At 41.1% G+C, this 12920-nt stretch overlaps 1 protein-coding gene across 1 annotated transcript in view; it reads right to left on the reverse strand.

Annotated features, from left to right (window-relative positions):
* kcnq3 (potassium voltage-gated channel, KQT-like subfamily, member 3) overlaps window positions 1-12920 on the reverse strand; it is a 71716-nt gene that overhangs the window by 17988 nt on the left and 40808 nt on the right. Inside the window, exons 4-7 of the mRNA XM_030775517.1 lie at window positions 3356-3528; window positions 2705-2878; window positions 827-937; window positions 519-614 (exon numbers count right to left, since the gene is read on the reverse strand). Coding sequence (XP_030631377.1) covers window positions 519-614; window positions 827-937; window positions 2705-2878; window positions 3356-3528 — 554 coding nt within the window. The remainder of the gene's footprint in view (window positions 1-518; window positions 615-826; window positions 938-2704; window positions 2879-3355; window positions 3529-12920) is intronic.

Here is a 12920-nt window from a genome sequence, read left to right on the forward strand (position 1 = left end):
ATGTGTCCTACAATGTGTCTAACTCATGACGTTCCCTTTTGATGGTTATTACATCCACACTGACACTGGCTTTTATATGTGCTGCTGCACTCTGACTGGCCATTGTGAGAGTTGTTCTGCTCTGTGATTGGCTGTGTGGGAGTGTACCTGTATAAGCCCAGCTGCAGGGCGTCTGCTCTGTGATTGGTCGAGGAGTGTACCTGTATAAGCCCAGCTGCAGGGCGTCTGCTCTGTGACTGGTCGAGGAGTGTACCTGTATAAGCCCAGCTGCAGGGTGTCTGCTCTGTGATTGGTCGAGGAGTGTACCTGTATAAGCCCAGCTGCAGGGCGTCTGCTCTGTGATTGGTCGAGGAGTGTACCTGTATAAGCCCAGCTGCAGGGTGTCTGCTCTGTGATTGGTCGAGGAGTGTACCTGTATAAGCCCAGCTGCAGGGTGTCTGCTCTGTGATTGGTCGAGGAGTGTACCTGTATAAGCCCAGCTGCAGGGTGTCTGCTCTGTGATTGGTCGAGGAGTGTACCTGTATAAGCCCAGCTGCAGGGTGTCTGCGTTTCTCAAAGTGCTTCTGTCGGTGCTGTTCCTGTACCTTCAGGGCCAGACCCGAGCCCAGAATACCCTACAGACATGGCCAATCAAATCAAGGACCAATCAGACAGAGGTCAGTCCTAGAGGTCGTGAGAGATGTCGCGCATCAAATGCAGACTGACAGACAAATGATATATGTCATGTTATAAACATAATGTTCAGTAATAATCATTATTCAGTTTGTCCCCTGTTTATCTCTGTTATTGTGAGTTTGTGAGGAAGAAGATGGAAACGATGACTTACAGCCGGAAGGGCGAAGAAGGACACGCCAAGCAGAGCAAATGTTCCAGCCAGCAGACGCCCCGCCCATGTTTTGGGGGTTTTATCTCCGTACCCAATGGTTGTCAAGGTGATCTGTGGTGAGGGTGAAATCACACTCATTCCTCTCAGCTACAGAGCAGTAAAGCTTGTGTTGCTCACCACACAGTGACTGAGAACGTTACACATGCTCAAAAAAGCAGAACAAAGACCTGAACCCACCGTGAAGGACATCGACAGCAAAAACACACCTGTCTATGACATGGTCAAATATAAACACACCTGTCTATGACATGGTCAAATGTAAACACACCTGTCTATGACATGGTGAAATATAAACACACCTGTCTATGACACTGTCAAATATAAATAAACACGCCTGTCTATGACATGGTGAAATATAAACACACCTGTCTATGACACTGTCAAATATAAATAAACACACCTGTCTATGACATGGTCAAATATAAACACACCTGTCTATGACACTGTCAAATATAAATAAACACACCTGTCTATGACATGGTCAAATATAAACACACCTGTCTATGACATGGTCAAATATAAATAAACACACTTGTCTATGACACGGTCAAATGTAAACACACCCCTCTATGACACAGTCAAATGTAAACACACCTGTCTATGACATGGTAAAATATAAACACACCTGTCTATGACATGGTCCTGATGGAAAATGTCTGAGGGGTTTATGGGTAGATGGGAGGTTCTGTAACCATATGTCACTGGTGATGAATCTTTTAAGTTGATTTGACTGATTATAAGAAACAATCAAATTAGACCAAGGCCCTTCCTCCCCCATTACTCAGTTTGTCTGGGCGGCCAGATTTAGGAAGGCTGGTTCCAAATCTCTTCCAGTTGAGAGTGATGGAGGCTGCTGTGCTCTTGGGCACTTTTAACGCAGCAGAGATGTTCTTCTATCCTTCCCCAGATCAGTGTCCTGACACAAGCCCGTCTCACAGGTCTGTGGACAACAAGCCCGTCTCACAGGTCTGTGGACAACTCCCTCGTCCCCATGGCTTGGGTTTCACTCTGACATACACCATCAACTGTGACACCATTACATAGACATGTGTGTGCCTTTCCTAATTATGTCTAGTGCATTCATGTAGGCACAGGTGGACTCCAGTCAAGTTGTTGAAACATCTCAAGGACCACTGATACAAGTAGGATGCACCAGAGCTCAGATAGTGTCACAACAAAGGGTCTGAATACTTATGTAAATGGGATACTTCAGTCTTCTATTTTTAATAAATTAACAAAACACTCCAAAATTCTGTTTTTGCTTTGTCATTGTGGCGTATTGTATGTAGACTGATGAAAGAAAAAATGAACTGAACCCATTTTAAGATGAGTCTGAAACAAAATGAGTCTGGAAACTTTCCATCGGCACTGTATGTGTAGATAAGTGTCACGTGTGAAGATGAGTGTAATGTGTGTAGATAATTGTCACGTGTGAAGATGAGTGTAATGTGTGTAGATAATTGTCACGTGTGAAGATGAGTGTAATGTGTGTAGATAATTGTCACGTGTGAAGATGAGTGTAATGTGTGTAGATAATTGTCACGTGTGAAGATGAGTGTAATGTGTGTAGATGATTGTCACGTGTGAAGATGAGTGTAATGTGTGTAGATAATTGTCACGTGTGAAGATGAGTGTAATGTGTGTAGATAATTGTCACGTGTGAAGATGAGTGTAATGTGTGTAGATAATTGTCATGTGTGAAGATGAGTGTAATGTGTGTAGATAATTGTCATGTGTGAAGATGAGTGTAATGTGTGTAGATGATTGTCATGTGTGAAGGCGAATGCATAAGACGCTGTTTTAGTGTCGGTGTCTTACCAGGCCCCACCACAGAGCATCTGCGTAGGTGTCGAAATCTTGTGGGTGTGGTGCAGGGGTCGTTCCATCACTCTCTGTCACCTCCACACTCACATCATCCTTCTCCACCAGGTAGACAAGGAACGAGGCCAGGATCAGAGAGAGGAAGCCAATGTACCAGGCAGTGATCAGCTCCTACACACACACACGCACACACACACACACACACACGCGCACACACGCACACAGATCATTAGATGTGCTTACGTGTTCATGTATATGTGTGTGTGTATGTGTCTGTGTATATGTGTGTGAGTGTGTATATACTGTGTGTGTGTGTGTGAGTGTACGTGTGTGCGTTTGTGCGTGAGTGTGCGTGTGTGTGTGTGCGCGTGTGTGCGTGAGTGTGTGATTGTGTATAGTGTGCGTGAGTGTGTATAGTGTGTGTCTGTGTGTGTGTGTGTGTGTGTGTGCGTGTGTGTGTGAATGTGTATATACTGTGTGTGTGTGTGTATATACTGTGCGTGTGTGAGTGTGTGTGTGTGTGTATATATACTGTGTGTGTGAGTGTGTATATACTGTGTGTGTGAGTGTGTATATATACTGTGTGTGTGAGTGTGTATATATACTGTGTGTGTGTGTTGTGTGTGTGTGTATATATACTGTGTGTACCTTGCTGTGTGCGTATATGGCGGACCCCAGCAGTTTCCAGGTCCCTCCGCGTCGGTCCATGCGGAGCATGCGCAGGATCTGCAGGAAGCGCAGACTGCGCAACGACGTTGCCAACACATTTCCTTGGTTACGCACGGCAACCACTGGCACTGACGCAATTAACACAAAGATATCTACAGAGCAAAGAGAAAGACACATTATCACGTACACTACATTTAACATGGACAAAAACATCACTACCCATTACTACCAATATCAGCACCTCCCACTATCGCTATGCCACTAACACTACTACACTAACACACATTAACACAACACGTCCTTACATGTTTACATTATAATATACACTAACCAAAACACATGCAGAGTACATATATCTGACAGACGATACACACAAATTAGCAACATATTTATGATCTAAACGTTTCATAGCCACATACGACTGCAGTGTGCGCGTGTGTGTGTGTGTGTGTGTGTGTGTGTGTGTGTGTGTGTCTGTGTGTGTGAGTGTGTGTGTGTGTGTATTAACTTACTAGCCCGTAAAACTGTGTATCTAACCTGATAATGAACTTAGTGGTGGCACCAATCAGCTCCTAAATGGTTATTTGATTTGTTTTGTTCTCTGCCTGTGTTGGAATCACTTTGGATGAAAGCATCTGGAAAATGCATACACGTAAAATGTACGTGTGTGTGTGTGTGTGTGTGTGTGTGTTTATGAGTGTATGTGAGCGCACTTGTTTTACTTATCTCATGGGGACATTGGTATGCTTGGCCACCAACCAAATGGGGACCTCTGACCTCGTTGGAACAAAAATCATGGTCCCCATGAGGAAGACCATTAAAATGAGTAGAAAATGACATGCTAATATGCCTAGGATACAAATCTCAGATGCCCCCATGAGATGGGTTTCTATAACATCAGAGGGTGTGGGTATAAGGTTTGTTTAAAACTCCCTCTCTGGTCAAATTATGGAAGTACAGTGTGTATAATATTGAAAGGCTGGCTCGTGTAAATGACGTCACTAACATCTGTGTCACGCGACCACAAAACTACTGTGAATGAACCAATCATCTTTCCTTTATATGCTAGATAGTCATATGACACTGAATCGCGAAATTTGCTAAAATTCTTTGCTTGAGTGGCCTTTAATTTGATTAGCAAGCAATTATCACGTGAAAAAGCACTTACATCACTTTCATCGCCACGGAAATCATGTGGGAATTTTGCGATACACAGAGGACAACGCCAAAAAAGAAAGTTTGGCTCTGTTTTCGACATAGCTTATGAAGCTGTATACCAAGCATTAATCTCTGCTTGTGTCAACAGAAGCTAGGACATTTTTAAAGGGCTTTCAGAATCGATCTCGTTTAAGATTAGACAATACTTTACAAAACATTCACGGATAAACAAGAGGTCGGTAGGTGCTACTCATTTGAAAGTAAGAGCTTTGAATTAATATTTCTTAGCTTATCCGTTTCATGTTTGCCTTCTAATTGGTTGCGTCCAGAGGATAACGTATACCTTGTTAAGACTGTACCTACGGGTAATGTTTAAGGTCCGCGGAGTTTTCATATGTCTCTTAGGACTTAGAGAGCGTTGAAAGCCAATCAGTCTGGCTGTAAAACCTTTCACTCAACTAAGTCGAGGCAGTCACAGTCAAACAGGTAGGGGTGGATTTCCCAGAAACTATATTGGAGAGTGATGAGTAAGATTAGGCTACGATGAATGTGCAAAATGTACCAACAATGTCAAACGTCAAAGCGTGCCATAAAAATGTCGCTGAGCAGCTTCTTAACCCAAAGTAAAAACTCTTAAATAATTTGTGCTTTCCCATAGAGAAGAAAGTTAAAAAAGAATCGTGTTATTATATGTAATATCATTATGTAATAGCTACCCTGTTTCTGCTGATAATAGCAACAACAACAAATTGAGAAGTTTTGTTCTAATTGTGAGAGCAAACTGTCACGCTGGTGTTGTGGTGCAGGACCCAAGTGCAGAGACACGATGGTTGACGGTGACGAAACGGAAGGCTTTACTTAAAATGAAGACCAAAATACAGTGCAAACTAATAACAAAAGCCGATAACAAAAAGGTGCAGCATGACAGTGCGCAAAATACACAAACAACGATAGACAAAGGACAAGGCAAACACTAGGACTTAAATACAAGGGAGAACTAAACAGGGCAAAACAGGATTGGATAAAATTAACAAGGTAATAATTAGACAAACAGGTACAGGTGAGGGGCGGAGACAGACAAAGAACAGGAGCACAAAGACATGTCAAACCAAAAGTCCAAAATGGCGGTGCAGGTTGTGACACAAACAAACCTAGGTGGGTGAAGCAGGTTGTGTTGGTACCTCCATATTTATGGGCACTGTGTCATTTACAAGTGGGTCGGATAGGGCGTAAATCAGCTATGGAGTTAATATACTAATTTAGTCACTAAGGGTCTGGGAGACACTCATGAATTAACAAGTGATCTTCAGATGAAGTTTTCTGTGTTATTAACACAACAATACTTTTGGGAAACCTGCATCTGACTGTTGTATGGCAGTTCTCAAACATGAATATTATCTGTAGCCTATTACATATAACGCATGGTCTATTTCAAAAGGTTTCAGTAATAATAAACAAACAAATAATCTGAAAATATTGGCCAATAATTGGTAAATATATATATATATATATATATATATATATATATATATATATATATATATAAACTTTTTTTTTTAATTATTATAGTGTTATGGTTACAATTAGGATTGGGGTTAGGATTCCAATCTTTTTGCCGCCGTTCAAGAAAAAACAAATGAAAAGATACAATCCCAAAGTGACAAAATATTATAATCCATTAAAACGTTTCTGGGCACATCCCTAAACTCTACACTGAAAAACGCCGTAGGCCTATGTCCTGGGTGTTAATCCCCACATTGACCGTCCCGTCCCCTTCCCTCGAGCTCGCTCCCGCCGAACGCTGCCGACCCCGTACGGACAGTCCTCTCCCCAGGGTGACGTGAAAGGTAAATTGATTTTACATGTGTTTTGTCCTACAATAGAAAATATATTTTGACCTAATTATTTGTCAGTGGAAACCAACAGTGCACGTGTTCTGGTTGCGGCAACAGTCTCCCAGATTTAAAGTAGCCTATTTTTCACACTGAGCGATTAACTGCAGCACTTCCGACATTTGTCTGTATTATTCCCCTCCCCCCAGACAGCACAGTATAAAAGTGCTACAAGTGTTTCCACCAAATGCAGTAATGTATGCCAGCGAGGTGATCATGGCCACGTATTCTGCAATTCCTCGTGCTTTCGTAAGTTTGTATCATCTTTTCAATTTATAGATGCGAAGATCATATCTTGATATATGGTAAATCTAATTAACCCCAAGTACATACTAATTAACTGAACAGGATTTACTAGGTTAGCAAGTCGTGTGATTAGTAGCCCTACATATGAGGTAAAACATGGAAATTGCGAAATATTAAAGTATAAATTGCTGAAGTGTAAATATCACATGCACGGCGGTTATTTTTTACATCTATTTTCCCTAATTTATTCAACAAAATGGCACATAAATATTGTGTCGTTTTTATCACGTTTTCAGCTACACTAGTCCTTAGTCGTTGGCAAACTTAAACCACGGTAATACATATATTACCAGTGCATTCACCATCTGATCTAACAGCATGTGTGGTAGTTAGGGTGGTTATTACGAGTTAGGGTGGTTATTACGAGTTAGGGTGGCTATTACGTTATTACGATCTTTAACTTGGACAGTAACTGAGATTTGTGGAAATAGTACCTAAATTCAGTCAGGAAATTAATTTATCAATTAGTGTGCAGGCGCAAACTTGATTATGCATGGACCGTGGAAAACCGGAGTATTATTCAAATCTATTGAGGTATTTTTAAAAGTCGGATACCAAGAAATTAATTTGTTGAATTGTTTGTGGGGTTCAGGCCTTCTCCCTTTTAATACTTTCACTGATGCAATTTCCTGTAAAAGTGTTTCCAGTTGGTGCACTCCATAATCATTGATCATGCTTGATCAGAATGCAATATTAGTGTACTAGAGATAAATTGTTAAACCTTATAATGCAATGAGTGCTGAGTAAAATCTGTTATAATGTTGTTTTTTGTAACTATATCTATATGAAATGAACAAATTTGTGGTGAGTGGCATGAGACAAGGAATTTCTCATGATGGTGCTTCTCCCAAAGCATATAACACGTAATACCAAATACTTTGGCTTTATGTAATAGATTTTGTGTCTGTCTCTCAGCACAGGTCTGACTGACAAAACAACTGCAGCAGAGTGCAATGGCGGTAAGTTGCTGGGTTATTCTTGAAATCACTGTTTAGTTAGCAGCAGCCTATCCTATATCATTTTTGGGAAATATCATTTTTGCATAGTCTTATCCAAACACCAGCTGAGTAAACATGAACAGATGTGATGTCAAAAATGTTGAGGACTTGAGATTGATTGTAATTTGTCAGACGTAAGGCACAATCATGAGAAATCTCAAGCCTGATTTGGTCATTCTTAATAGCTTGTCATAGCCTCTCCCACACAGAAGTCCCTCTTGTTTTGATGGGTTGAACTGTTCAGAGCACCACACCTTTAGAAAGATGGAGGAAACGTCTGAGAATCCTATGGCAGCACCATGCTGTTTGCAAGGACAGATATGATCGTATGCTGGAATCTTGCTTTCAGGCAAGAGAAAACAGAAGGAGAACCGGGAGTACATCTGCTCCACCCTCCAGTCCAGATTCCAGTGTGGGAAAACTCAGGAGAACAGAGAATTTCGTCCGTGAGTATTAACAATACTTGTGTTTAAGATGTTGAAAGGAGAATTAGAAAATGGTCTTATCTTTTTGTAGTACTGGTAAACTCCCAATATAAACATCCATCAGACAGTGCTTGCGGGGGACATGTATTTGCATGTCAAAGGTCTAGCAGGATCAAAACTTACACAGTTTTGTTACAGAGTAGATCTGTACGTTTAAAGTCCTCGTAATACCAACAGTGGAAAATGGGTAGTATTGACCATTGTCTAGTCATAGAGATATCTGTTACGACATTATTTATATTGAATTTAAACTGCAGTGTTGCTCAACATTTGTTGAAATATTTTGTCACATAGTATGCTGTAATATAATTCATGGCAATTAATCATGTAAAACCATCTTTTTTGTGCTTCAAGGCCATTATAGAAGTTCCTGATGTTCTGTCCAATGCATCAGAAAGCAGTTTCGAGAGCAGAGATGACAAATATGTCCCTGCATCAGTGGAGGAGAACACCTCAGAGGAGGAAGTTCAACTGGCACAACCCATAGCTAAAAAAACATCGGAGTGGAAACGGAAACCGCTGCCCAAACAGCCCATCAAGTTCTGCATCTGCAATGGACCTGGGAAAAGGTGTCAGTGAGTCTGACTCTGAAACTGACTCACTCACGGTCAAAACCGTTCCTGAACCTGACACTTCCTCCATATCAATTATGAGGGTTTCAAAGAAAGAAGATCGTGGAAGGGTTTACAATAAAAAGCATTATTGTCTATTTTTGTTCAAAGCCGTATTCAAAATTGCACGTCACTTAGAACATGTTCATAAAAATGAAGAGGAGCTTGCCGGAGCCCTGTGTTTTCCAAAAGGTTCAAAGGAAAGAAGGATACAGTTAGATTACTTAAGGAAAAGGGGCAACCGTGCTCACAATGCTCAGGTCTTCAGAGATGCAAAAGGAACTCTAGTTCCATGTAAACGGGATGTTAAATCAAAGGCAGATGCAAAAGATTACATGCATTGCATCAACTGTCAGGGCCTTTTCAAAAGAAAATTTCTCTGGAAGCACATGTCTTTATGTCATTTGGCTCATAAGTGCAGCGCACTGAAGCCAGAGTACAGGCAGTATGTGCCCATGCACAGCCAGTTCCGGATGGGGTTACCGAGAATCTTTGGAAAATCATCAGTAAGATGCAGCAAGATAAAGTGACAGACACCATAAAGCAAGACCAGAGTATAATTAATTTAAGACAGAACCACTACAGTAATCTGGGATCTGACAAAGGAAAACAACAGTACATGGCTCAAAAAATGCAAGAAGTTGGAAGATTGCTTTCGCATAGCAGAACAGCAGGTTGCTTGAAAAAAATGGAAGAGTTCTTCATTCCCTCAAACTTTAGTCACGTTGTGAATGCCGTGAAGTGTGTTGCTGGATTCAGTGAAGAAAACCAAACGTTCAGAGTGCCGTCGCTGGCACTGAAACTAGGCCACAGTCTCAAAAAGGTAGCCAGCATCATTGAACGTGATGCCATGATTTCGGGAGCGGAGGAAGTTGCACAGAAAGCTAGAAAGTTTAAACCAATCTATGATACTAGATGGAACGAATTGATCTCCTGTACTGCCCTCACGGTACTACATGAATCAAAATGGAACACTCCCCAACTCCTGCCCTTTGCCGGCGATGTTAAGAAAATGCATTTACATTTGGAGGACAAGCAGAAAGAATATTGAAGTAATTTTAAAGGAGGGCGGCCCCTTCCCTGTCCATGCAAAAGCCATACGGACGATCAGCCAATCAGAGCGCAGTGTACAACAGCAAGACGAAAGGGGAGAAAACATGTGAAAACTGGACACAAATGGCGATAGCGAGAAGTCGTTACGTTTTCCCTTGTGTAGTTAGTAAAGTATTACACCCTTTCCTGTGTGCGTTCGTGACTGTGAAGTAATTAAATTTGTTTACCAAGTTCTTTGTTACCGTGTGATGTAAGCTCGCGTCGTTGTTACCCATGTGATCTCTCACTTACTACCGAGTACAGCGGGGATAGGCCCCTGAAGTTATTTTCAGTTAGCGGTATTGTTTAGATGTTGTTATGCTTAGAGTAATATTTTCAGACATCCACCATAATTAGCAATGTTTAGAAATGAATATTATTATAACGCATAGGGACGAATGATAATACATACGGATAAACTCTACTCTGCGTGAATGTAAATATATCCCAGTTTGTAGTTTGCAAGTTTACGCTGCGTTACCGTACTGCGTCCTGTCTTGTATAGCAGTATGTCAGTTATGCTATGTCTGATTGCACTATTGTACATATTATAACCCCGTGTAGTTTATTGTTTGCCTGTATATGTCTGTATAGTGACAGAGTTATAATTGTATAGTGCTGTGTAATTAACATTATGTATATCTGCCTTCTTGTACAGGCCACACACACACACACATACACACGTCCAAACCGGAAAAGTGGTCAAGCATATGCCAATACCAATTAAACCAGTGTAAAGGATCAGATGTGCCCTGTCTCCCTGTGTTCTGACCGACACGCCGTGGCGACGGCCAACCCCCACCCTTGAACCAGTACACACCCTCTTCCACAGTAATCTTTTAAAAGGACCACTCCCAACACCCTGGGCTAATCTTGCCAAAGTAACCCTTGTCCAGATCATTTTGTTTAACAGGAGACGGGAGGGTGGAGTATCAAAAATGCCTTTGACAGCATTCACCTCAAGAGACACAACAGAGTTGCATACTGATGTCGCCGATGCTTTGACCGATGCTGAAAAGAAACATTTCAAAAGAATTGAAATAAGGGGAAAGTGTGGAAGAAAGGTGCCCATCCTCCTCACTCCAGCCATGATGCAGTCTATGGAAGCTCTAGTTCATTAGCGGAATCCATGTGGTGTTCTTGATGAACATCATTACACGTTTGCACGACCAGGAGCAGAGGTCTACTTCAGAGGGTCACGACCAGGAGCAGTCAGGAGTTCTACTTCAGAGGGTCACGACCAGGGGCAGAGTTCTACTTCAGAGGGTCTGACTGCATTCGACTTCATGCCAGAGAATGTGGAGTGAAACACCCAGAGACACTGTTGTCATGTACATGTCAAGTACATGTCAGTGTCTTCAATTCTGAGTTGAAATGGGGGAAGTCACTTTAAAAAAAAAATCAGCTCAATAAGCATAAGCATAATGAACAGTCCTTACTGAGTTGCTCCGTTGTTCCTGTTTTTCCCCAAGTAAAGTCTTTGCCTTATCCTTTAAACAAACAAATCTTTCTTTGGGGAGAATGCCAGGGAAAGCAGATTGTGAGGCATGCATCCAGGCCTCTCCAGAAGCACTGCAACACTGAGACTGGACTGTGGTGAAGTACTGTGTGAAAAATCGCATTACTTCTCTCCAAAGAGCAAAGAGAAATAATGTCATGTTGGCACTTTTTGATGGGAGTCCTTTCTATGTTTGGTTTTCTAACTTCAGTACTTCCAGTTAAAGTTTGAGAGCATTTCTAGTTTTAAGGGCAGTTCCCCAATTTGTCAGTTCTTCAAAAAAACAAATTTAATTTTCATATCAAACTTTTAATGGGCACAGGTTTGATGTCCTAAGGTGTTTGAATGTAAAATTAGCAGCAGGTTCCTGATAAGTGGAAAAGTCTGTTTTATTAAATTTGATTGATGAAGAAGCAGCAGGTTTCACTATTTTGATTTTGCACAAGGTGCAACAGTATAGCAGCTGCTGTTGTTCTCTCTATTGGTGTGAAAATAAAAGTTGAATGTGTGTGATACAATGGCCTGTCTCACTTTTAGTTTGGAATATAAAGCTTTAGGAGACTAACAGGCTTTTCCACTTTATTTTCACATCACAATCTGTTTGATTTACATCTGGACTTTCACCATTAAGGTCAGTACCCTCTAAACACAGCTTTTATGGTTGGTCCCCATTAGGGTTATACATACTCGATGACATCATATCTGTGCGCCCACTGTGATGACATCACCAGTCCTCACAAGGGCCACTTAACAAGTCCCCATGAGTATTCAGAATGTGAAGTGGTTGTTTTAACTTATTCTTTACATTTCAAGAGATTTTTGCATTAACAGGAGTATAAATGTGTTGAGAGCTAGGCAGTAGCATGTTCAGAAAGTGGGGTCCCCAGGAGGCACTGTCAGGTCATGTGTCCCCACGAGGTGAGAAAAATTAGTGTGTGTGTGTCCGTATTAAATTTGTCAACGAAAACTGTGACGAAAAATGTTCGTCACTTAACTTTTTTTCATGCCAAAAACAAGATGATAACTAAATAAAAATGCACCTTTGAAAAACTGTGACGAATTATATTGCCATTTTCGTTGACGAATACTAATGAAACAATGATGTCAGAGACAGATGAATGGACAAGCAATTATAGCGTCTTTCCTCTGGAAATTGACGTTAAACTTTTTAACTAACCTTAATTTGGCAACCAGCCTTATATGATTATTATCGAACTTGTAGGATAATTTTGCCCTCTGTATGATGTATGATCAATAATGCCAGAAGGCCCGTCATGTACGATAATTTGATTATTTTGTGACACTTAGCATTAGCAGTTGTAATCAGTCTAGGGCTAGGGTCTCTCATTTTAATTTATTTCCTGACACGGTCAGGATAGTAAAATATGGATCCTATGTCTGTGTTTACGCATCTTTTCTCTCACTCTTTCCAGCCAGTCATGATGATGAACTCACGAGCATGAATGTCATTAACTTAACCATTAATCAAATCCTCTTTACAAAT

The sequence above is a fragment of the Chanos chanos genome, chromosome 5 (assembly GCF_902362185.1).
Source record: "Chanos chanos chromosome 5, fChaCha1.1, whole genome shotgun sequence".
Lineage (NCBI taxonomy): Eukaryota > Metazoa > Chordata > Actinopteri > Gonorynchiformes > Chanidae > Chanos > Chanos chanos.